Below are 26,138 nucleotides of genomic sequence, written 5' to 3' on the forward strand. Positions count from 1 at the left end.
GTGCAGGCCTTTTAAAAACTGTCCAGAGTCTGAATTCAACTCCCCTGTCTTTCATGATTTCACGTCTACAATTCTGATGCAATAAATTACCACCCAAACTTCTTCACATAGATCTGGAGCAGAAATCTGAATCTCCAATTTTCAGTGCTATATGAACAGGAATTACTTCAGGATTCCATTATCAGCAACACTCCTGCCTCTTCGTACTGTACTTGGCTCAGTCTAAGATATTTGTATTTTCTATCAGTCATACTATCTAAGTAATGGAAAGGTTTTATAACTTCTGTCAATCTTTTTTATATTTTGTTGTTTATGGTTTTGGTTCTTTTCTGTAAATCAATGTAAATCCATTCCATTTAATACCCTCTTTTAACATGCACAGACCACGTCTACACTACAAAATTAAGCGGTCATAACTTATGTCAGCATACAGTTACTGCGGTAATTATGTCACTTCTACATGTCTACACTTTGCTCAATACATTGGTGGTGCACGTCCCTCACCAAGAGTGCTTGCATCTGTTGAACTCATCCATGTAGGCACTGTAGGATGGCTTCTGAAAGCCAGCAACAGACACTATAAGCAACACAATGTATACACTGACACTTTATTGACCTAACTAGATAAACATTGATTCTACACCTCTCATGGAGTAGGGATGTTAAACTGCAAGTAATTGACTAATCGAATAGTCGATGCATTTTGCATTGACTATTCAATTAGTCAATAGGGCGCCTCCACCTTTGAAGTGCCACGGGAGGCCCAGGCAGAAGTGCCACGTGGAACCCAGGGTCAGCTGAGGACTCCTCTGCTGTTCCTGGGCGCCATGTGGCGGTGCCACTTTAAATGCCATAGGGATCCGAGAGTCAGGCTCCTCGCAGCATTTCAAAGCAGTAGCACCCCATGGAGTCCAGGATCAGCTGGGGACTCCCCCGCTGACCCTGGGCTCCATGCAGCACTGCCACTTTTTAATGCCACAGAGAGCCCAGCATCAGGCTCCACGTGGAGTTTCAAAGCGGCAGTGCCGCACGGAGCCCAGGGACAGTGGGGGAGTCCCCAGCTGATCTCAGGCTCCACGCAGCACTGCCGCTTTGAAATGCTGTATGCAGCCTGGTACACCTCAACAGGCCCCAGGGTCCATGCAGCACTGCCGCTTTGATATATGCCCTCCTCTTTCCCCTCCTTGCTGCCTTTTTCTGATAGAGCCAGCAAGGAGGGGGAGGGGGAAACAACTAGCCAACTAACCTGTCAACTATCCGATAAGCATTTGCTTATCCAATAGTCAGCTAGTTGAGTAGTCCTTCACATCCCTATCACGGAGATGAAATGATTAAGTTGGTGTAGCATGGGAGTGGTCAATGATTTCTGATGGGGGGAGAACACTCCAAGAATTTGGTAAATGATCAAAGGCCGCACTCTTCTGTGATATTAATGGAGGAGGTGCAGGATCTGGGATGGAGGTTGAGTGCAAAAGGGAGTTCAGGGTAGGAGACTGGGATGCAGGAGAAAGTGTGGGGTCTGAGTGGGAGTTTGAGTGTGGGGGGGGTGCAGAGTCCGGGAGAGGGTATGCAGGTGTAGGAGAGGATTCTGACCTAGAAGAGGGATGTGGGGGAGGGTGCAGTGTCTGGAAGGAGGTTGTGACTTGTGGCGGGGTGCAGGGATTTGGATTGTGACCTGAGGTACAGGATTGAGGTGCAGGGTCTTGGAGGGGTATGGATTAGAGTGTTTGGGTTAAGTAAGGTTGGAGTGCAGGGAGGCAGAGGGTTTGGGTTAGGTGAGGTAAGGGTGCAGGAGGGGAGGCAGAGATTTCAGTTGTGACTGGAAGCAGGTTATGGGGTGCAGGGCCTGGAAGGGGTATGAGTTCAGGAGTAGAGGTGGACAAGTTTTGGATTATAAAATCCATGGGATGGGGGAGGGCAGAGGGTTTGGGTTACATGCGGTAGAGATGTAGGAGCGGGGGACAGAGAGATGGTGGAAGGAAGGGGTTGGAATGACAGAGGCAGGCTCTGGGCAGGAGGCGCTTACCCACATGGCTCCTGGCCAGTACTCCAGTAGTCCAGTACCCTCAGGCAGACTCAATGCCTGCCTGCCTGCCCCACCCTTCACATTGCTCTGAGTGGCCAGCTGCTGAAGCCATGTGCTGCTCTGAACGCAGGAAGGTGGGAAAGGGAGGTTGTTAGCAGGGCAGCATGTGAAGCCACTCACACACACACACACACACACTCAGGCTCATGGCAGCGTTCAGAGATGCTCAGGCTCCTACAGCCAGTCATTCTAAGTGGTGGGCAGGGTAGGCAGGGAGCCTGGCTGAGGCTGCAGGCCAGATCCAGCAGCTTGGCAGGCTGCATTCAGCCCGCAGGCCATATTTTGCCCAGCCCTGGTGAAGCAGGTGAGTTTTGTCGGTGGGAGCAGAATTTTAGTGTAGATATTTACATAGTTAGATTGATGTTAGCTGCTTTGCGTCAATCTGACTCTGTAGTGTAGACCAGGGCTCAGTTGCAGCATTATCACACCACTCCTTTAAACCCAAAGAATTGATAACCACACTACAAACTAATCAACACTGAAAACTTACATCAGCATAGCTGTCTCTCAGGGTTGTGCGCTATCCTAATTAACAATAATATATAAATATGCAGTAATTTTTTAGACCTTGTTAAGATCTTGGCCTCAATGACTTCCTATGGCAGGGAGTTCTATAATTTAATTACACATTTGTGGAAAAAGCATTTCTATTTAACTTGTTTTAATTTCCCACCTTTCAATTTCATTGAACATCCCCTTATGAGACATGGATAGCAGAAGCTCTTGATCTATATTCTCTACACCGTTTATTATTTATAATACACTTGTATCATGTCCCCTATTACTCAATTCCTTTCTAAAGTAAACAATCCCAATCTTTTCACCATCTTTTTATACAAAAGTTTTGCCAAGTCCGTGAACAGTCTCTTCACTCTTCTCTGACCCTCTCTAGTTTTGCAATATCCGCAGCACTGCTTGCAGATACATGAACTGCCGAGCCCTAAATTAAATAATTTACCTTCCAGAGTCATCAAAGCAGACGTCTGTGTGGCCTTCTGTGTGTCCATAGCGCATTGGTTTTTGTGTTGAAGGCATCTTCTCTCTTATCTATATAATAAAAAAAAGTAAAGCTTCATAAAACAAATAAAAATGATTTGCCAGTGTTAATAACAGGAAAACACTACTCAAATCTCAGTAGTAAAAATATTTTGATACAGTGATATTTTGCAAGTTTTTTCCCATTAAAGAGCTTGGACAGTGCTCATAAGAATCACTACAAACAATATTGTTTTGCATTTTGAAAAGTATTATGGAAAAGTAAGATGAAGGGAAAAGAAGAAATTCTGAAAGGGAATTAGCAAATACTGCAGTATTTCCAGTTAAATAAATACAAACCAAGAGCATACACCACCACTTTACTGTATATGAGTTAAATTGTTTAAAACGTTATTAACAACTTCTAGCCTATGTCAAAAGAGTCATACAAGCGTATCCACATAAGTAGAACCTTGCACCCATGCGCCAATAAAAGGGGTCCCATGCACAAAGGTTCAACTGGGTTGATCCAACTGAAATATTGGGAGGGGTCACATAAACCTTTCTGATAAACCTATATCTTTATTATGAGGAAAATAAAAATGGATAAATAGCAGCTCCAAATACAGTAACAGTCATTTCAAAGTTTGTAGCTGGAACAGAACCCATTTTTTAAGAGCTCTCTATTCTAAAATTCTACAGATGGTCTAAGTTGTATTGGCATAAGTAGAACAGTTCAGTATTTTAAAGTCTTCATGAACTATCAATGAACAATACACACACAGCGCTACATTTTTGCTTGTGTTTTTTTAAAGTCCATGAGGATCAGAGTTAGAAAATGTTAATTAATTTAACTGTGTTAAAACACAGTGGCTCTTAAAATAAGAAAATTGCCTCCACATGTCTGCTTTTTTGAATACTTCTGTACTTTCTATTCTATTCTAACAGCAAGCCTATAAACTGGACAGAACCTCAAAACACACAATCCATATAGGTGTTATACTGATTCCCTGATATGTTTTACTTTTTACAATATATGGTAAAAAATTACTTGAGCAATCTCTCACAGAACTAGAAAGCCACTTCCTCAGTGTTGGGCCTTTAGTTAATGGTGAAACAAAATCGGGCTGCAGGACTTGGAAGTACAGCAGCTGCTTAAGACACAGCGCTGCATATTGGAGGTAGAGACTGGATATTCATTGGCAATAGAAAAAATGACCAGATATCAGATTCAAGTCATTCATTCACTATGTCGCATAGGACCAGATAACCATCAGCCCCTACTAACGAGAAAAACACCTGATGGAAAGTGCAGATCATTCCACTAGGTTAGAATGAAGTTTGCTGTATCCACACTGAAGAATGACAGGGCTTGAACCCAAGTCACAGTAGGCTCTGACCCACCCCTTTGCAGGTTCCTAGGATCAGGGTCCTGAGTGCTCAGACTGGAATCAGAATGATTTGTGTGTAGATGGCAAGGGAGGGGCTTGGGCACAAACCTGAGTTGGAATTCCTTCAGAAATTATATATTCCCTACATGGATAATGATAAGGGGTGTGATTTATACCCACACCCACTGCGTCCTGAACCTTGGGTAGAAGGCAGAGCGTGGGGTATCTGGCATCTGGAGGGAGCTGCCTCCATCTTCTGTGTTTTAACTGGGAGATCTGTACCCAGCACCTGAGGGGTGATTAGGCCCCGTGCTGAGGTCATAGTGAGACACCCCACAATCTCTCCTGCTTTACTGCAATGCCAGGTATGTGCATAGGCACAGATCCCAGAGCCGCCCTGGACACAAGGACACCAGTTACAGCCTCCTCTCAGCAGGCTCTTCGGGGCCAAAGAGCCCCCAGAATCATGTCAGAGGAGGAGCCACTTGAGCTTTAAAAGTGAAAGTCATAATCCTCATGGCCCCTGCCTGCTCCCACTGGGGAAGCACCTTGGATTCTGTGGGGCATCTCCCCAGGACAGGTGGCTTTGGGAGATGAACTGAGAAGAGGGCTGTGCCCACGAAAGCTCATGATACCATCGACATGTTTTGTTAGTCTCTCAAGTGCTACCAGACCATTTGTTGTTTAAGTTTTTTGCATGTCCGCTGTGTCTCGCAGAGTGCGAAAAAACTCCCTACACCCCACTAACCCCCCACATCCTCCAAACCCTCCTACCCCACACACCTCTCCAACCACCATGCCCTCACGTCCTTGATACCCTGCAACTTACAGCTCCTCCTCACCACTGAGCTCCCCCCACCCCAAGTACTCCCCACCCCCAGTACTCAGCCCCCCTCCTCCTGCCAGCCCCCTCCACCCCCAGTACTCAGCCTCCCTCTCCTGCCTCCCCCACCCCCAGTACTCCAGCCCCCTCTCCTCTCCTCCCCCACCCCCAGTACTCCCTCCCTCCCTCTCCTCTCCTCTCCCTCCCCCCACCCCCAGTACTCCGTACTCAGCCCCCCTCTCCTCCTCCCCCCCCCCCTACTCCTCCTCCCCCCCCCCCCAATACTCAGCCCCCCTCTCCTCCTCCCCCACCCCCAGTACTCCACCCCCCTCTCCTCCCCCGCCCCTGTACTCGCCTCCCCCCACCCCCAGTACTCAGCCCCCCCCTCCTCCTCCTCCCCCCCCCCCCGTACTCAGCCCCCCTCTCCTCCTCCCCCACCCCCAGTACTCAGCCCCCCTCTCCTCCTCCCCCACCCCCAGTACTCAGCCCCCCTCTCCTCCTCCCCCACCCCCAGTACTCCACCCCCCTCTCCTCCTCCCCCACCCCCAGTACTCAGCCCCCCTCTCCTCCTCCCCCACCCCCAGTACTCAGCCCCCCTCTCCTCCTCCCCCACCCCCAGTACTCAGCCCCCCTCTCCTCCTCCCCCCACCCCCAGTACTCCGCCCCCCTCTCCTCCTCCCCCACCCCCAGTACTCCGCCCCCCTCTCCTCCTCCCCCACCCCCAGTACTCCACCCCCTCTCCTCCTCCGCCCCTGTACTCGCCTCCCCCCACCCCCAGTACTCAGCCCCCCTCTCCTCCTCCCCCACCCCCAGTACTCAGCCCCCCTCTCCTCCTCCCCCCACCCCCAGTACTCAGCCCCCCTCTCCTCCTCCCCCACCCCCAGTACTCAGCCCCCCTCTCCTCCTCCCCCACCCCCAGTACTCAGCCCCCCTCTCCTCCTCCCCCACCCCCAGTACTCAGCCCCCCTCTCCTCCTCCCCCACCCCCAGTACTCAGCCCCCCTCTCCTCCTCCCCCCACCCCCAGTACTCCGCCCCCCTCTCCTCCTCCCCCACCCCCAGTACTCCGCCCCCCTCTCCTCCTCCCCCACCCCCAGTACTCCACCCCCTCTCCTCCCCCGCCCCTGTACTCGCCTCCCCCCACCCCCAGTACTCAGCCCCCCTCTCCTCCTCCCCCACCCCCAGTACTCAGCCCCCCTCTCCTCCTCCCCCACCCCCAGTACTCCACCCCCTCTCCTCCTCCGCCCCTGTACTCGCCTCCCCCCACCCCCAGTACTCAGCCCCCCTCTCCTCCTCCCCCACCCCCAGTACTCCACCCCCCTCTCCTCCTCCCCCACCCCCAGTACTCAGCCCCCCTCTCCTCCTCCCCCACCCCCAGTACTCAGCCCCCCTCTCCTCCTCCCCCACCCCCAGTACTCAGCCCCCCTCTCCTCCTCCCCCCACCCCCAGTACTCCGCCCCCCTCTCCTCCTCCCCCACCCCCAGTACTCCGCCCCCCTCTCCTCCTCCCCCACCCCCAGTACTCCACCCCCTCTCCTCCTCCGCCCCTGTACTCGCCTCCCCCCACCCCCAGTACTCAGCCCCCCTCTCCTCCTCCCCCACCCCCAGTACTCAGCCCCCCTCTCCTCCTCCCCCCACCCCCAGTACTCAGCCCCCCTCTCCTCCTCCCCCACCCCCAGTACTCCACCCCCTCTCCTCCTCCCCCACCCCCAGTACTCAGCCCCCCTCTCCTCCTCCCCCACCCCCAGTACTCCACCCCCCTCTCCTCCTCCCCCACCCCCAGTACTCAGCCCCCCTCTCCTCCTCCCCCACCCCCAGTACTCAGCCCCCCTCTCCTCCTCCCCCACCCCCAGTACTCAGCCCCCCTCTCCTCCTCCCCCACCCCCAGTACTCAGCCCCCCTCTCCTCCTCCCCCCACCCCCAGTACTCCGCCCCCCTCTCCTCCTCCCCCACCCCCAGTACTCCACCCCCTCTCCTCCTCCGCCCCTGTACTCGCCTCCCCCCACCCCCAGGACTCAGCCCCCCTCTCCTCCTCCCCCACCCCCAGTACTCAGCCCCCCTCTCCTCCTCCCCCCACCCCCAGTACTCAGCCCCCCTCTCCTCCTCCCCCCACCCCCAGTACTCAGCCCCCCTCTCCTCCTCCCCCCACCCCCACCCACCCCCTCTCCTCCTCCCCCACCCCCAGTACTCCGCCCCCCTCTCCTCCTCCCCCACCCCCAGCCCGCCCCCCTCTCTCCTCCCCCCCCCTCTCTCCCCCTCCAGCCCCCCCCCCTCCTCCCCCCACCCCCAGCCCCCCCCCCCCCCTGCCCCACCCCCCTCCCCCCCCTCTCCTCTCTCCCACCCCCCCCACCCCCCAGCCCCCCTCCCGGACACGCCCGCCGAGGAGCCGAGCCCCGCACGCACCGGCCCGGCCCCGCCGCCGGCCTTCCCGCGCTCGCGCCGCCCGCCCCGCGCCTGCGCGCTCGCCGCCCCCAGCCGCCAGGGCGGGGCCGGGCCGGGAGGAGGAGCCCGGGCCTGGGCAGGAGGATGGCGGCGGGCGCGGCCCACGCCGCTTCGGAGCGGCTCTGCCGAGGCAGGTGAGGGGGTCGGGGCCCGCCCCGGGGGGAGGAGGATCGCCCCGACACCGGGCGCAGCCGGCAGCTGCCCCTCTTCCTCCTGCCCCACTGCCCCCCTCTCCCTAGCTGCCCCCTCCCCCCTCCTGCCCCGCTGCCCCCCCCGCTGCCCCCCTCTCCCTAGCTGCCCCCTCCCCCTTCCCCCTGCCCCCCCCTGCCCCAGCTGCCCCCTCCCCCCCCCTGCCCCGCTGCCCCCCTCTCCCTAGCTGCCCCCTCCCCCCTTCCTCCTGCCCCCCCCCCCGCTGCCCCCCTCTCCCTAGCTGCCCCCTCCCCCTTCCTCCTGCCCCACTGCCCCCCTCTCCCTAGCTGCCCCCTCCCCCTTCCTCCTGCCCCACTGCCCCCCCGCTGCCCCCCTCTCCCTAGCTGCCCCCTCCCCCCTTCCTCCTGCCCCCCCCGCCCCCCCTCTCCCTAGCTGCCCCCTCCCCCCTTCCTCCTGCCCCACTGCCCCCCCCGCTGCCCCCCTCTCCCTAGCTGCCCCCTCCCCCCTTCCTCCTGCCCCCCCGCCGCCCCCCTCTCCCTAGCTGCCCCGTCCCCCCCTTCCTCCTGCCCCACTGTCCCCCCCGCTACCCCTCCCTCCCTAGCTGCCCCGTCCCCCCTTCCTCCTGCCCCCCCTCCTACCCTACGCGCCCCTGCCAGCCCCACCACCCATTCCTCTTGCCCCCGTGTTCCCCCTCCCCCCCTTCCTCCTGCCCCACTGCCCCCCTCTCCCTAGCTGCCCCGTCCCCCCCATGGTCCCCCTCCTCCCGCCCCCCCCGCTCCCCCCTCCTGCCCTACGCGCCCCTGCCAGCCCCACCACCCATTCCTCTTGCCCCCGTGTTCCCCCTCCCCCCCACTGCCCCAGCCTCCTCCTCCCCCGGTCCCCCCCTCCTCCTAGCAGCCTTTCCTCTGTCTCACCCCCCCAGCCTCCGCTCTGCCTGCTCAGCCCCCCCTTCCCCCTCCTCCTACCCCCGCTGCCTCCTCCGCCCACCCTCTCCCCGGCTTCTGCCCCAGCCCCTAGCCTGCTCTTCCCTTTGCCTCTTCCTCACTCTGCCCCGTCCCCGTCTTCCTTTTGCCCCACTCCTCATTCCTCCTCTGCTCTCCCCCAGGCCCCCTCCTCAGCCTGCCCCTTCCTTCTGCTCCCTGCTCTTTCACATGTCCCTTCTTCAGCCTGCCCCACGCTCCCTGCTTCTCCAACTCCAGCCTGCCTCCCTCCCCCTTTCTCCTGCCCTCGCCCCTGCCTGTCTCTCTGCCCTCCCTTTTCACCTCCCCCAGCTTGTCTCACCTCTTCCTTAGCCTCCCTCTTCTTCCTTGTGTCCCCCTCTGCCCCAGGCCTCTCCCTCCTTCCTTTCCCCTCCCTGGCCCACACTCCCATTACTCCTGCCTTTTCCATTTTTCTGCAGTCCTGTCTTCTCTTGTCTCCAGTCTCTTCTCCAACACACTCCCATATTCTTCCTCCCTCTAATCTCTTTCTCTCTCCCCACACCCCTTCTGCCATTCCCACTTCTCCTTGCTACCCATCCAGCTGTTCAGTTAATCCAGTCTATCTTTGTGTCTGATGGCAAGTGTTATCTACTGCTGCCTGGCATGAGGTCTGGCTTGGAGATTTCTATCTGCATATTCCTTTATAATAACTGTGCTGGGGAGAGCAAGTAAGTATAAGGTGGGCTGCATTTGCATTAGAACAGTGCTATTTTTTTCTTTATTTCTCATGAACAGATGAAAGAGAAGGGATCAAAGCTTTTATCAGTTCATATGTTGTAGCATGTGCCTTAAAATGGGGGGGGGGAGGAATACTGGGTTTTTAATACTGCTCAGAACAGACTAGTGATAGAAGCTAGTGTTTAGAAATAGGTATGCACAAATCTAAGCTTGATTTCAAATGTGCGTTATTTTCCAGTTATTGTCTTTCAGGGTGTTTTGTGATTTAGCTTTTAAAATAATTTTAGGCCAAACTTGTAATAGCGGAGTTGTGTCTCATTCATGGAGAGAAAGCTCTACAATATAGATAAGTACAAGTAATCGTGTGTTGCTTCTGTTATTAATTCCAGAGTCAGGTATTAAATGCCTGTGATTTCATATGCACTGGGTAGACACATAATAGTATTTTGAAGACATGTTCCCTCTTCTCATATTATTGTGTTCCTGAAGGGGAGAATAACAGGAAAAAGAACTTGTCCTCCGAAGTATTTTGGTACAGGATTGAGATAGTTGTGACGTCTATAAAAGCAGTTAAAATAAATGTTGATGTCTTATAGTCTGTGTTTGCAGAACACAAGAACATATTTTGTGTTTCATGCTGACTTACATAGTCATTTTTACTAAAATAGACTTTCTCAAAGTACATTGACATGTTTTTGTAAACACTAGTCACTGTCTTACGCTATTCTGAGTGATGCTACTGTTACAGTTTTAGCTATAATAGCTTGACTATTCAAGTCAAACCTACAGTGTTTTGATGGTAGTTTTTTTTTAAAGTTGTCCCTGCAAACATATTTGGTCCTTCAGAACTTTCATTATGTAATCCTTTTTTCAGTTGAATTAATATTCCTCGTTGTGATCTTAACTCCTCCATTCTCAGTAAAATTGTGTGTAGCTCCAGTTTAAAGAACATGCTCCTGCTGTCCTTACTCAGACATAATGTTTCCTATTGATGTTAGTGGGTATTGAAAACAGAGTTCAAGATCTGACCTGTTCTGGGATCATTCTCACAATCATGAGAGACTGATCTGTTACTGTCCTCTGACTATAGGTTTCCTACTGATATTTATAATGGATTTACTGTTGTAGTTAAATGAATAGCTACTCTAATACACAAACCACTAGGCTGAATTACTTTGAAACGCTGTATTCAGCAGTAGTTTGTCTTAAAATCACAAAATATCTGAAATAACAAAATAGATCTGTTTTCCCTTTCTAACAATATGGCCCATTTTAGTCATGCTTTCAAGAAAAAATAAACATTTTATGCCCAGTTTTGTTCTGCAGTTGCAGTATCAATCCCTGGTGGAAGGAAATTATTTTTGTATGAGAAGTGATATTGGACCCTTTGTTATAGTCACATCATTAGTGCTTTCATGTTTGATTCAGTGACAGTATTAGACTTTAGGCTTCCTTTTTTAATATTCTGTGTTCTCGTGGAACCTTGTGGAAGCTGTGCAGAGACATGGTTTTCAGTGGGGAAAAACAGATATATTTGGATCAGTCTTTTTGTGTGGGGTAATATGTGTTCTATCAAATTATTATGGTGGGAATTCCTAATCAGATGAGTGGGAAGATAGAACTACTCTCTTCAACAGACTTTCTAATAAATTCCTTATGAGGGCTGAGGGAATTTCATGTCAAATGTTGTAAAATAGTTCTTTATAGTCTTATGCATAGTGTCTTTCAGGTTCTATCTCTTTCATATTTTCACTCACTGATAATTGTTGCCTACTGTCTGATTGGGGCAGCATCTTCATTGTATAAATGCATCTGCTAGCTAGAAGATTTTGCTTTTAGTTGAGATCCGGAAATTTATGTCAAGACACAGTGTAGCAATGAGATTTTTAAAGCTATAATGACATCTGATAACCTTCAGAGTCCAGTGGCCTGATGTGAACCCTGTTTTATCCATGCATGTTGTGTTTAGGAGGAAGAGTTTCGTGTTTAAGAGTTTTGTAAGTTGTATCTGCTTTTAACATGCCTAAAGTATATCCACTTTACAAGAAAGCCGAAGTAGACAGAAGTCTCTAATCTTATGCTGCTGGTTGTCATGTCTATTCATCTTTGTAAATGTAAAGTTCTCAGAGCTGACATACATGCATAACTCCGGCATATTGGATAGCCTTATCATTTAACATTGCCCATTAAGTAAAATAATTCTCTCTCTCTCTCTCTCTCTCTGCTGCCTTTATCTTTTCTCCTCCCCCCTTTGCATTTCAGTTACTAATGGAAGTACCCCTCCATAATACTGTTTGTCTAGAGAGTCTTCAGTTTATGGATGAGATACTTAAGTGTACAATGCCTTTTCAGGGTACTTATATGATCCTCATCTCTATAATATCTGAGCACCTCACAATCTTTCAAGTAGTTATCCTCAAAATGACCTTGTGGCTTTGTTGTTAACCTAATTTTACAAGGAAAGAACTGAAGCCTTGTCTGCCCCAGAAAATTAGATCAGTTAAATTACATTGGATGGGGTGCGAAAAATCTGCACCCCTGAACAGCATATTTAAACTGACCTAAGTCCCCATGTAGACAGAACTAGGTTGACAGAAGTATTATTTTATTGACCTGCCTCCTGGAGGAGGTTGGGGGGGGGGCAGATAACCTACACTGACAGGAAGATATTCCTCATTGATATAGATAGTGTCTACAGTGATGCACTGCAGAGGTGAAAGTGTGCCGCTGTCGTTTTCAAAGTATTGATAAGCCTGAGGTACACAGAGACCAAGGGCACGTTTATAAAGGTACTCGGGTATCTAACTTCAATTGATTTCAGTGGGACTTGGTGGCTTGCTCAAGGTCACATAGGAAGCATTTACAGAGCAGGGAAGTGAATTTGACTGTCCCGGGTCCCATTGCACCATCTTTCTGTTCTTTTATCAGGCCAAGTTCAGACCTGGTTTTGAGAGGATGCAGCTCCTCTCTTGCATAGTCATACATTTTGAGTTGCAATTGCCTCTCTAATTGGCCTGACAAAATTAGTCTCTAGCAGCAGATGAAACTGTAAACTCTTTGAGGCAGGGCAGCCTTTTCATTATGAGACAGGGGCCTGATACCTGACTGGACCTTCTAGACACTGTTGCAGTATGAATGATAATTGTTCATCATATACATATTAGGGATGTAAGTGACCAGTCGACTAGCGGGTTACCTGCTAAGCATATGCTTATTGAATAGTCAAGTAGCGACTTGACTAGCTTCCTCTATCAGAGAGAGGCAGCAAGGGGTGGGAAGCAGGAGCTGGTTCCACCCCCCAGCACCGTCTCTGGGGGAGCAAAAGAGGCAAAGGCGTAATGGGGGAGCTTCCAGGCAGCTCTTAATATGTATAAAAGCAGAGGCGCAGCAAGAGGGGCGAAGAGCAAGCCGGGAATCAGCTGTCCCGGCTTGGTCCTGTCCTGCCTCCCCCTGGCTGCACATCCAGGCCGGGAGTTAACCCTGCTGCAGCTCTGCAGTTTCCCCCTTTATCGACTAATCGAGGAGTTGATGGAATTTCCATCAACTACTTGATTAGCTGATTACCCGCAATTTAACATCCCTAATATGTGTATGGATATAAATGAAAACTGGTTCAGCGGCTCTATTAAACTTACACTTCCAGGCCTGCAGTTCCCATTCTCCTAGACTAGATGTTGTTTTTAATTATCAAAGGTGCTCTAATCAAATACTTTTCCCACACTTCTGATGCTTCCTGTGTATTTCCCTTGCTCAGTATATAAGGTATGTGGACACAGAAACTGGAAGTGAGCCTCCCAGCCTGAGTAGACAGGGTGGGGTTAGTGAGCTAAATATAGCTGTGTGGTATAGCTCTGGTTTGTCACCTGTGCTTGGACCCAGGAGGCAGGGTGGGTCTGAGCTCAGGCGGCTGGGCTGAGCCTCCTCCAGTATTGCAGTGTTCACACAACTATTTTTAGGACATTAGTGCAATGCCAGATGGCATATATCTATCTACCCAGGCTACAAAGCCCACGCTATGCCTGTGAGGAAATACTTTCAATAGGTTGAACCTCTCTAGTCCAGGACTGACTGGTGCCGCACCAGAGAATTTGCCAAACCATGGGAGGTCAGTATTGTCTAGCAGCATTACCAACACTCCCATTGCTTACTTGGCTCTTACGAGTCATTTAGGGGTAAATTAGAGCTAAATAATAGCACAGAACACTGAGAGCCAGGACTGAGGGCTGTAAACAAACTTTATGGGACCTCTGGAAACTTGGCCACACCCACATCCATCTAACTAAAATAGTGCCAGACCAGAGAGTACCTGACTAGAGAGGTTCAACAAGAAGTGCTGTGTAGTTCTATAGACGAGCCATAGGTTTAATTTATCATCTGACTCCCTTGCTCGCTCACCAGCAAAGGAGGAGGAAACTGAGCATACAGAAGCGCCAACATACTCAGCCCCTCAGGGAATGCAGAGGGAATATACTGGGTAATTATCATGATGAGAATGGATTTGATACAGAGAGGAAGCGTATGCCTTTTCTTTCCCTTCTCTATCAGTTTTTAAACATTAGAGGAGAAGTAGTATATTCTGATTTGGTATGGAAAAACCTTCTATCTCAGAGTGTGACATATCTGGAGTGCTTAGGTGCACCGTACCATGCATCTTGAAAAAATCCTACTATACTTTCAGCGATATATTCTCTCAAGTTTTTTTTCCAAGATGCCTCCCTTCACATTTTACCTCTTAAGAATAAAATAAGCCTTAGGAAGCAAACAGAGAGAGTGAACTAAAAATGTAGAAGTGTCAGGAAAATGCTCTTTAATGTCAATTTTCCTCAACAATGAGTAATAAGCAGTTCCATCTTTTATGGCCTTTTTTTCAATTGCTTTTAGTAAGGGATCTGGATTTGTTTTAATCCTTTTCAGTACGTAAAGCCCCAGATATTTCAGCCCCTTGGGAATCCAATGGGTTGTTTTTTTAAACTCCATTTAGAAAAAATAAATGAAAACAGCATTCAGAGATTGGCAGAATCTGTGATTTACTTATTTTTAATTTATTTTGTATCCTGAAAGCAACCCAGAAGTGTCATTTAAGAATAGAATCCTAGGCATCAGACTTTGCGGCTTAGTAATAAACAAGCATATCATATAGGTACAGTAGCTCCTTGTACTCTTTGACCTACTTTGTTTCTGTTCTGGCTTGCTCTTTCTTGAAACGCTGATTGGAATAGATGCAACATTTGCTCAGTAGACGACCAAAGCAATGTAACCTAATGCATGTGGTGTGCCATTTTAAAATCTACCTGACACAAAATTGTCAATCAAGTCTTTCTGCTGTAAAGCATGGTGAATGTATGCCCTAACTGATATTAATATTCATGGAGAATGGTAACTACTGGAAAATATTAATAATGGAGAAGAATTAAAAGTGTCTACATGTATGACCAAGACAGTGTATGTGAAAAATCTTCCTAATGAATTGAACTTGACTATATTATTTATATATATGCCAGCAATTATTGCCAGTACTGTCATTTATACAGTTGTATTGGTCTTGTGCTGTGACACTATTAACCTAGTTGTATTTTCTGTTTCCTTAGATACTTCCAAAAAATTCCTGAAAGAAGCTTCATGCTGTAGAAACTGTTACAGAAGAACACAACATATAGATCTGGGACTTTTGGAGTTATACTGCCAAAATGGCAGAAAATAAAGAAAGTAATAGTAAAAATATAGATGTAAGACCTAAAACCACCCGTAGTAGAAGTGCGGACAGAAAGGATGGTTACGTTTGGAGTGGAAAGAAGCTCTCATGGTCAAAAAAGAATGAGAATTGTTCTGATGGTGAAGCAGCAAGTAGTGTAGGAAAACCAGCAACTGGTTTAAGGAGCCAAGAGAGGAAGCACAGCTGTTCAGCTATTGAACTGGATTTAGATCGTTCCTGTGGCCACCGATTTTTAGGCCGATCTCTTAAACAGAAATTGCAAGATGCTGTGGGCCAGTGTTTTCCTATAAGAAATTGTAGCAGTCGGCACTCTTCAGTGCTTCCATCAAAAAGAAAAATTCATATCAGTGAATTAATGCTTGATAAGTGTCCTTTCCCACCACGATCAGAACTAGCTTTTCGATGGCATTTAATTAAAAGACACACTGCCCCCATAAGTCAAAAGGCAGAAGATTGGATAATCGCTGATTTATCCCAAAGTGAAGAGAGGGATGATCAGCTGAGAGATGGAGAGAGCATAGATGGGGGAGGAAATGCTTTCTCACAGCCGTGTGACATTACAGATAGCAACTCCTGTAAATGTGATCCTAGGACTGAATCGGTTATGAGTAAGGTGTTAATGAACAATAAAGAGGAGAGTGATATGGACTCTGATGATGAAGTTATAACACTTTGCACAAGTTCTAGAAAGAGGAACAAACCTAAATGGGAAACGGATGATGAGCTGCTGCAGATGGAAACTCCTCCCAAATATCACACCCAGATTGATTATGTCCACTGTCTTGTCCCAGACCTTCTTCGGATCAATAACAATCCGTGCTACTGGGGCGTAATGGACAAATATGCAGCTGAGGCGCTACTAGAAGGAAAGCCAGAAGGAACTTTTTTACTACGTGACTCTGCCCAAGAAGACTATTTGTTTTCTGTTAGTTTTAGACGCTACAGTCGTTCTCTTCATGCAAGAATTGAACAGTGGAATCATAACTTCAGCTTTGATGCTCATGATCCTTGTGTCTTCCATTCTCCTGACATAACTGGTCTCTTAGAGCATTATAAAGACCCAAGCTCTTGTATGTTCTTTGAACCACTTTTATCCACTCCCTTAAACAGGACTTTCCCTTTTTCCCTTCAGCATTTATGCAGAACAGTTATTTGCAACTCTACAACATATGATGGCATTGATGCTCTTCCTATTCCTCCATCTGTCAAGTTATATCTGAAGGAATATCACTATAAATCAAAAGTTAGAGTACTCAGGATCGATGTACCAGAGCAACGGAACTAGAATGTAATTTTGTGCGGGAATAGGGGTGGTCTCTTGATGATAAAGTATGTGTTCTGACCTTCTGCCCTTGAATTATTTTCCTATGGCAATTTGAATTTTTTCTGCAGATTATTTACATTTCAAACTGACCGCTCCCTGTGTCTTTCTATACAAATGTACTTTGACTCTTTCTGCCACCCCTTTTTAGTCACCTCATCAGAATCTGTGATTTTTTTGGTAATGTTCATACCCTAGGGTTTTATGGAATTTCAGGTAGGTTTTCTGGGGTTTCCACATAGGGATAGTCTTTTCTTTAGATTTAAAAATAAAAATTCATATTTGAATTTGATGTTTTTATATTGTAATTTGCATATGTTGCAGGCATGTTTGAAATGTATGCACTGTACACTAAAGACTAATCTGTATTTTCTATCTTTCAAAATGAGTGCTAATGACCTATATATAAAGTAAAATTAATCCGTTTATTTCTAACACTATTACTGTGTGAAAAATATTTAGTCTTTATCTTTTGATGGGCAGTTATTGCTATGAAGATTTTTCTACTTTCTCTAAACACTTGTGACATTGCACTGTCTTGCACTATTAATCCTGAAAAGAAGACGAATAACCTTCTTACCTCATTAGTAGCGGGAGGGCTTTTTATTTAGCTATGGTTTAGAAGAAACAGCAACAGATTGATCAAATGCTACATCTCATAAGACAAGATTGCTTGCTGCCAAATTCTGTGTGCAAGAAAATTATGCATTTTTAATGCTCCAGAAAGCTGCACCATTTTACATTATATTTTTGTGGTCATTTATAAAACTCCAGGTCTTGCTGCTTTTCAGTACAGTTATTACTCTTCTCATACTTGAATCAATGGCAAAATCCCAGTTCACCTCAGTGGGTGCAGGATAAGGCATAAAACTATTCACTGTAAATGGCAGTGGGGCCCAGGTCTGCGAGGTGTTGAGCAGCCTCTAATCTCATAGTCTGCATTGAAGGATCTCACCTCTGCTTATGGCACTGGGCCCTGATTAGCCAATCTGTCAGATGTGGTATATTGTAAAACTAAAGTGGGAGTATTGTTTTTTTCCCTTTAACCACATAGACAATTAGTGATATGCTGAATAAGCTCTTAGGCATGTAGGGCCTGATCCTTTCATATGTGATTAACTTTATTCATACATAGTCTCTTTGTCTTGATTAAGATCACTTGTCTGCATAAATGTTTGCATACTTAGAACCTAGACTAGCATTACATTGTTTCTTTGGCCATTTTGATGTTCAGTTGTCAGAAAATTATGTGAATTTGTGGCAGCAACTCTCCCCCCAAAGTTGGAGACTTAAAGTTTCCACCACAACTCCTGATACTATTCCCACCATTCCACTGAAGTGCTGCATTCCTTACCTAAAAATTCTGTTGTGACATCTTAAGGTTCAACGCAAGCTAGTATGGGGTTGTGTCATCACCTCCCTTGTATCTCTGGGTGCCTTAAATACTAGGCTACTGTGACTCACAGCCTGAATGTCAACAGGCAGTCTACAGGCATGCAGGCTACACCTGGGCTTCCTCTGGTCAGTTAATGTTTGCAGAGTGATGCCAGTGCCTGCCCAATCCCAAATTTCCTTGGCTCTTTCTATTCCGCCCTGGAGCATTCACACAAATGAAGTTTAAAGGAGTAACAAAGAGCTGTAGCTTGTTCATGAAACAGGTTTGACAAACATTCTTCTGTTACAGAACTGAATTGATTTATAGCAGGGAGGGTACCCTCCCACATGTGGCTAGAGCATCCGCTCCCCACTGCAGGAGTCAGAAAGGGAGCCCCGAGCTTTGAGGGCCAGATCACGGCAAGCCAAGCTGCCCATTGGCTTTGCCTGGCCGGGGGCAGGAAGTGGCTCTGTGTGCTGCTGTGACCCCTTCCTCTTGGCTGGAGGACCACCAGCGCAGGGAAGCGCTGCGACTGTGCTCACTTGCAGGCTCCACCCCTGTCTCTCCCATTGGCTGGGAATCTCAGCCAATGGGGGCAGTGTCTGCAAGCCCAGGGGGCAAGTAACCACCCATGCCCGCCGGGAGCTGTGCCAGATAGGTGCCTCAATCATCTGCACCCTCCTGCCCAGACCCACTATCCCCAGCCCACTCCTGCACCCTACCTTCCCCACAGACCCTGCACCCCCAGCCTACTCCCCAGCAGACCCCTCCCACACACTGAACATTTTAGACCCACCCAGAATCTCTATGTAGAGGCCGCCACATAATGTACTTGTCCCACATCCCCCAGTAGAGTTAATCCTGCCCTGGGGGGGAAGCCCTAAGCCTCAGGGCCCTGCCTCTGGGGGTATGGAGCTTGAGGAGAGTGTTCCCCCTGCAGGCCCCAATATTTTTTGATTTCAAGAGCTCTGGCCCCTTGAATCATCAAATGAATGGATCACTCAGCTGTCTTTTTGCCTCCCTACATCACTGCAAAGTTCATTGTCTCTGTTTTGAGTCAGGAAGACTTCTTGTGGGCTTTCTGTCCCCTGCTGATTTGTATGAGCTTCCATTATCTTGATTCTAGATTGCTTAATTTACACTGGAGACAACTTGTTGCTTTTCCTCCTCTCAGAGAGAGCTTTTTTTCCTCCCTGTATTTGGTCACATACTTTAAAGCAGGGCTACTCAACTTTGGAAGCCCTGGGGGCCACAATGATACTCACAGCACATGCTGAGGGCCACAACTTAAGTGTGGATGCATAGACATGCAAATAGCTTCTTTCACACTGACGGGCATGAGTACAAAGATTAAGCCTTAAGCTGCAGTGCCAGACCCGATCATGGCCAGTCAGCACCTCTCAGGCTCTGCCCACAAGGCTAAGCAGCCAGCACTTCCCACAATGCCCCAGCGATCCCGGCACCTTCTCCCTAGGGCCTAGAAATGCCAACACCCTGTATCCGTCTGTTCCAGCCAGTCTGTCTGCTTGCGTCTTTCAGTGCTCACCCCCCGCCCCCCCGGGAAACAACTCGCCGTGGTGGAGCGTATTCCCAGTGGAGGCCATGTTCAAAGCATCCTACCCGCAGGCCATGTGGTGAGTCCTGTGTAAACCCAAACCGCACTGTGGGCTGCAAATGAACAGGCGGTGGCCCACACGTGGGCCGCGTGTTGAGTAGCCCTGCTTTAAAGCATACTATCAGTGAATATCCATAATTTCTCATTGGGGGTTAATGCACACATTTCACAAGGATATTAGGCACCTGCATGTCATAGGCTTTATAAGACCCTTATTCAATATACTATTACAATACAGCAATATTGTTTACAAGGTGGCAAAGGTCCTACACTGCTGCCTCTGATACATGGGGCGGGGAGCCTGTGTGTAACCGGTCACGGTAACCAATAAGCCCAGGCTTATCTGCTAACCCTGTAAAGTGTTATCCTGTTACATCCCTAATTCAGACCCTCTCTCTTCATAGACCAATGCACTTTGGAAAGATCTTCTCAAATAAACTTTTCTCCTATGTGGAAGAGATGCTATGCAGTGTGGTGAAAACTTCATGCTGGTTCCTCCCCATGTTAGCTTGATGGCTTTGTTTCCTTATTATGTAAGAGTGCCTTCATTGTTTCTGCCTGAGGATCAGGCTGGTCAGACAAGCAAATACACATTCCTTTGTCTAAGGCAATCTGGGTTTATGCTTCTTGCCAAACACATTTCAAGAGCATAATTCTAGCACATACTCATAACTCCTTGTAAACATCCTGTATGTACGCCACTCAGTATCAGTGAGATATTAGTTTTCTAGGGAAAGATTACATGCCCCTTTTGGGGTATGTATCATGACATCAGTACGTTATGTGTAATAAGTATGTCAGACCTTGTGAGTAGATGACGGAGTAGTGAACCACTAACAGGCCTCAGCGTCATCTTCCTTTTTAGACCTCCGCCTTCTCAGCATAGAACTTGCATTGAACTAATCTGGTGACACTGTGATGTAGATACATTTCCTCTACAAACTAAAAGGAGACTATTGTGTTTGTTTCAGTTGTGGCTTAAATTGACTAGATTCAAAGTCTTCAGGGATAAAATACTAGGGCATCAATCCATGTTATTGCATGAATATATCATATGTTAATAAATACAGTATGGGGCAGATTCTCCGCTGGTGTAAACGCTCATTGTACCATTAAGTCTATCAAAAGTTTTTATCGGTTTAGCCTCTACCCATGTTTGTGCAAATGGCTATTAGTGAACTAATATCTATGACACTATTCATAGCTATCAGTGCATACGTACTTCCTTGTGCTGCTTCACTTCAATTAACTTCATTGAATAAACTGATCATCCCTTAAGGATTCATATTTTTTAAGCTAGTTCATATTAGGAAATCTATTTCTTCTAGCTGTAGATAGATATTTCTTCTAGGTCTATTTCTTCTTTCTAATTATTTATACATAACTCACAGGATTAACTCAGAAAAATGAATTGTGATTTAAAAAAATTAATCATGTTAAACAAGAATGCCAATTGTAATTCATTAAGTATTTTGGGTGTTTGTCTACATTTTCAAATAGATTTTTATTACAATACAATACAGATTGTACAGTGCTCAATATTTTTTATTACAAATATTTGCACTGTAAAAATAAGAAATAGTATTTTTCAGTTCACATACAGGTACTGTAATGCAAACTCTCATGAAAGTGCAATTTACAAATTTAGATTTTTCTTTTGTTACATAACTATACACAGAAACAAAACAATTTAAAACTTTAGAGCCTGTAAGTCCACTCAGTCCTACTTCTTGTTCTTATATCACTACACAAATAAGTTTGTTTACATTTACAGGAAATAATGCTGCCTGTTTCTTATTTAAAATGTAAACTGAAAGTGAGAACATGTTCACATGACACTTTTGTGACCTGAGTTGCAAGGTATTTATGTGCTAGATATGTTTAATGTTCCTTCATGCTTCGGACACAATTCCAGAGGACATGGACATGCTTACAAGCTGAGGATGCTCATTAAAAACTGTTAATTGAATTTGTGACTGAACTTCTAATCTGTTTTACACACATTCTGCCATATATTTCATGTGAGAGAAGTCTCAAATGACCCAGCACATGTTTGTTTTAAGAACGCTTCCACAACAGTTTGGTACCTTCTTTGCATTTTGTCAGTGCAAATGTCTAAAAATAGCTGTGGCACGTGATCCAATATTTAAGAATCTGAAGTACTGCCCAACATCTGAAAGGGGCAAGGTGTAGAGCATCCTTTCAGAAACCTTAAAGAGCAACACTTTCTGTGGAAACTACAAAACCAAACCACCAAAAAAGAAAGTCAACCTCTTGTTGGTGGTGTATAACTCAAATGCTGAAAATGAACATGTGTTGGTCCACTCTGTTTTGGATTGTTATCGAGCAGAACCAGTCATCAGCATACACATGTCTTCTGGAATAGAGGTTGAAGCATTAAGGGACTAGGGATGTGAATGGTTAACTGGTGGGATTTAGAGCAGTCCGGCAGGGCTTGTCATGAGCAGAGACATTCTAGCCTGCCCTGAGCAACCCCTCCCACCCCCATTTACTCAATTAACCCATTAAACTTAAAGTTTAACCAGTTAACTAATTGGGATTTTACTTCCCTAGAAGGGACACACGAATCTAGTGCATCTGGCATGTACATATTTTGGGACCCTGGCTACAATGATACCATACAAATGCCTGTTCTCGCTTCCAGGTGATGTAAACAAGAAGCGGGCAGTATTACCTCCTGCAAAATTTAATTAAGCTTGTATGTCTGAACGATCAGCTGACCAAGAAGTAGGATTGAATGGACTGGTAGGTTGTAAAGTTTTACATTGTTTCATTTTTAAATGCAATTTTGTACATAATTCTACACTTGTAAATTCAACTTCCATGGTAAAGAGATTGCACTACAGTCTTGTATTAGGGGAATGTTTTTCACAGTGCAAATATTTGTAATCCAATAAATAAAAAGTGAGCTCTACATACTTTGTATTCTATGTTCTATTTGGAATCAATATATTTGAAAATGTAGAAAGCATCCAAAATGCTTAAATAAATTGTATCTCTTTTTTAACAGTGCAATGAAATATGATTTTTTTTAGTCACTTGACAGCCCTAATTTCTTCATTCTCTACCACTGCTGTAATCACATAAGACAGGCTGAAAGGTGGGAATCATCTTTCATTCCATGTGTGCATAGCATCAAGCATAGCGGAGTATTAAATAAGTCCAAACTTAAATTTATCCAAAATTTGCTGAGGCACTTTGCTTAATCAAACTGGTCTTCTTCAGAAACTCCAATGTAAGCCAATCTCTTCATAACTAAAGGATTGCTTAAGTGGAATTGATCATCATGTTTGCCACAACACAGTAGAAAAAACTACATTGCAACTCATAAAGATGATCTTTAAGTCCTTCCACTGAACACAAGGAAGGTAGATGAGTGCTTTCATGAAAGCTAACAATGCAAAGACTATCTTCATTTGCAACAACAAAAATTGTCCCTTCATAATAAAAGGCTATGAGACAAATGTGCATTGGGTGGAATTTTACAGCCTGCTGTATTTTTCAGCTTTGTCCATTTATTTTTTGCAGCCTTTATAATTGTGGCATCTGTTGCCATAACACTGAAACAAAACAATAGCTTGGTTATTCCAGATTTCTTTACAATTTTGGGAGACTAAATAGTTCAGAGAGAGACAGAGACACTCACACAGAGAGAGAGAGTGTGTGTGTGTGTAAAAACAGAGCCATTCAACGACTGGGTAAATAATTCATAAAGTAACTAGATAGGAACAAAATCGCTGAACAAGTTTTTGTGAAAAATTGTGCAGGTTTTTGTTTTGCCAATTCATTTATTGTGATTTTTTGCATCTGACTCAGGACGTAATTGTTCAAGACACTTTTTTTTTTATGAAACATATGAAAACGCAAGTCCATCTTTTGCTCAAAAATTCAAACTGATCAGTTTTTACAAAAGAACCCTGTTAGAGGCTATCTGTTCCAAACAGCTGGTGGTTCCCTCTAAGCTCCATGCACCTCTGGCAGGGTGCAGGAGGGGAGCATGTGAAGTCTCTTGCTTCCTCCTCCCCAGGAGCCGGTAGTGCCTAGAAAGAAAAGCCCCTTTCTGCCTGAGGCCCTGCCCCATTGGGGGTGCCCTGCTACAACTGCCAAAATTTTGAAGTGCCCCCTCCCCATAAAAATTATTGCCCATCACTGCCTCAGCTTTTGCTATAGATGAATGGTTTTCAAATTACATAGTGTGATCCAGTACCAGGTTGTGGAATATCAGGCACTGGGTCTTGTTGCTACAGAGGGATCAGGTGACCAGTGTAGGTGCTAAGGCAGTTCCCTGCCTGTCCTGGCACTGCAAACCGCACTGCGCCCTAGAAGTGGCCAGCAACAGGCCTCACTTCTAGATGTGAGGGGCAGAGTGCACCGGGCTCCGTGCACTGCCCCTGCCCCGAGCACTAGCTCCGCACTCCCATTGGCTGGGAGCCTGCTGCCGGCTGCTTCTAGGGCACAGCATGGTCTGTGGTGCCAGGAGAGACAGGAAGCTGCCTTAGTGCCCCCGCTGCACAGCTGACCGGGAGCCCCTCAAGCTCCTCCTGCCTCAGCTGTGACACCCTGTGATATAGTGGGGTGTGCAGTACACTCTGGGCATTCACTGGACGCTATGCTTGGGCTGTGGGTGACCCCTACTGGCCTGCATCTATAAGCACTGCCCAGAGGGAAGGGGTCACCCTGAGGGCCCTCATGTCACGTAGACCATGGCCCAGCCGGTTCTCACCTGACCAGGGAAGGGGTTTGAACAAAGGAAGGATGTGGCTTGGCTGGGGAAACATGAAGAGAACAGACCGAGCCGAGTGCTGGGGGTTCAGGGGCCTATGTCCCCCTGTCCCAAGGGGTCTAAGGCTGCCTGGCCCTGATTCCTATGTCCACACCGTGCCTAGGCTGTGCTGTATCCTGGAGAAGCAATAAACCCTCTCTATTCTACTAGCTGGTGGAGTCTCATCTTGCTGCAGACAGGGTGCAGGGTTGGGGGGTCCCCGACGTGCCATCACACTCCCCAAAACTCCTCCTATACCCCAATGCTCTCATTCTCAGCCCCGTCCCACACACTAGCCACATTATGTTGGCTCGTGGGCATCAAAAATGTTCATGTGGTTTGTAATGGAGAGGAGTGCTGACCAGTACCCGGTGACTAAAGGGTTAAACTCAGGTCGCTAGAAAAGGTGTTGGCCAGGCCTCCAGGAGAGCCAATTGAGACAGAGGGTTGAAATTTGATTGGGATATAGATTCCTTGCCTGCTTACTTTGTGTGGGAGAGAAAAACCAGGAGTTGAGAGAGACAGAATGATTTAAACCCAGGCAGGACTACCATGTCGCCAAGGAATTTGAGGCAGGGGAATGAACTGAACAAAGAAAAAAAAATGGAAGAGAGTAGAGGGAAAAGTGAATCTAGTTGCATTCAGGGTAATTTTTCTTTATTTTGTGGTTTGGTTTGAACTACTCTGTGTAAACCTATGGCCCCGGGGCGGATGAGAGTGCCACGGGGCCCCAGGTAGCACAATTTTGTGCCCCCCCCCCCCCTTGACACGGCACATACACGGGGCTTCTGCAAGCGCGAGGCCCGGGGCAGCCACCCCGCTCGCCCTGCCCCAAATCCGCCGCTGCCTATGCCTCCCTTCCCCATTTATCATCTAGCACTGTGCTCAGAGACTGTTTCTGTGTTTTAATTTGTTTTCCTTAGTTGCTCTGTAACATCTAGCAACCAAGCATGCTTGATCAAGTTTACCTTTTGTAATAAAAAAATCACTTTTTTTAAGGTGATGATTTGATTCTTGTGTCCCGGAAGGTCTGTTTATCTGTGTATATTTGCATGCCTCAGACTGAGAGCTCAGCTACCAGAAACTGCAGCTTGTTTTTCCTCTCTTCTTTTTTCAAGCTCTTTTAGGGCAAAAGGGTTTGGGGTACCCCTGGGGGTGGGTTCCAGTGTTCACCCTGTTTTAGGGATAAAATCACTTGATGGTAAAATCACTTGATTTCTCAGAGCCAGGAAATCTGTGAGCCTGGGAAGTTTTGGTAACCAGTGCCTGTAGAGGCAAGGTTTTTAATCTCTCTTGTGTTTCCTCTCCTTCTGCACTCAGGGCATGTCTACACTACAGCACTAATTCGAACTAACTTAATTCGAATTAGTGAATTCGAACTAAGCTAATTCGAACTAGTGCATCTAGACCTAAAAACTAATTCAAATTAGCATTTTGCTAATTCGAAGTAGCATATCCACACTGAGTGGACCCTGAACCGAAGTTAAGGCTGGCCGGAACAGGTGCCGGCAGGGCATCAGGACTTAGAGCGTGGAGCTGCTGCCTCAGGCTAGCCGAGGGCTGTGCTTAAATGGACCCAACCCCCACCCCGAACAGACAGTTCTCAGGGTTCCCCGCTTGCTTGTCTACCTCGAAGAGAGACAGCAAAGCAGTCCTGTCTTGGAGTGCCCTGAGTACCCACACTCGGCACATCACAGCACTCGGCCATCAGCCCAGCTGAACTTGCTGCAGGCTGCCATCCGGGGAGGTCGATTGGGGGGCTGTCAGGACCCAGGAGAGCTTCCACCCTGAGGAGCCCGCAGAGCCACC

At 47.5% G+C, this 26,138-nt stretch overlaps 2 protein-coding genes across 5 annotated transcripts in view; one reads left to right on the top strand and one right to left on the bottom strand.

Moving 5' to 3' along the window:
* WDHD1 (WD repeat and HMG-box DNA binding protein 1) overlaps window positions 1-7,786 on the bottom strand; it is a 56,645-nt gene extending 48,859 nt beyond the window's left edge. Inside the window, exons 1-2 of one of the 2 annotated variants that reach the window (XM_089778290.1) lie at window positions 7,676-7,786; window positions 3,045-3,133 (exon numbers count right to left, since the gene is read on the bottom strand). In XM_089778290.1, coding sequence (XP_089634416.1) covers window positions 3,045-3,121 — 77 coding nt within the window. In that variant the 5' untranslated portion in view covers window positions 3,122-3,133; window positions 7,676-7,786. Of the gene's footprint in view, window positions 1-3,044; window positions 3,134-5,000; window positions 5,160-7,675 lie in introns of those variants that run through there. The other variant, XM_006120118.5, reaches the window with a different exon arrangement.
* SOCS4 (suppressor of cytokine signaling 4) lies at window positions 7,716-16,996 on the top strand. Of its 3 annotated transcripts, none has more exons than XM_089778292.1 (2): window positions 7,716-7,844; window positions 15,111-16,996. In XM_089778292.1, exon 2 carries the CDS (start codon window positions 15,210-15,212, stop codon window positions 16,518-16,520), a length of 1,311 nt encoding a protein of 436 aa, XP_089634418.1. In that variant the 5' UTR covers window positions 7,716-7,844; window positions 15,111-15,209; the 3' UTR covers window positions 16,521-16,996. The 3 variants fall into 3 exon arrangements, with proteins under 3 accessions (XP_089634418.1, XP_089634417.1, XP_006120179.1); XM_089778291.1 differs by having other exon boundaries at window positions 7,726-7,848; XM_006120117.5 differs by lacking the exon at window positions 7,716-7,844 and adding an exon at window positions 8,949-9,512.
* Window positions 16,997-26,138: the final 9,142 nt, after the last annotated feature.

This window comes from Pelodiscus sinensis, chromosome 5 (assembly GCF_052426305.1).
Source record: "Pelodiscus sinensis isolate ZL-2025 chromosome 5, ASM5242630v1, whole genome shotgun sequence".
Taxonomy (NCBI): Eukaryota; Metazoa; Chordata; order Testudines; family Trionychidae; genus Pelodiscus; species Pelodiscus sinensis.

Excerpts from the sequence above, each read along its gene's own strand:
- SOCS4 (XM_089778292.1), top strand. The coding sequence starts at position 15,210 with ATGGCAGAAAATAAAGAAAGTAATAGTAAAAATATAGATGTAAGACCT.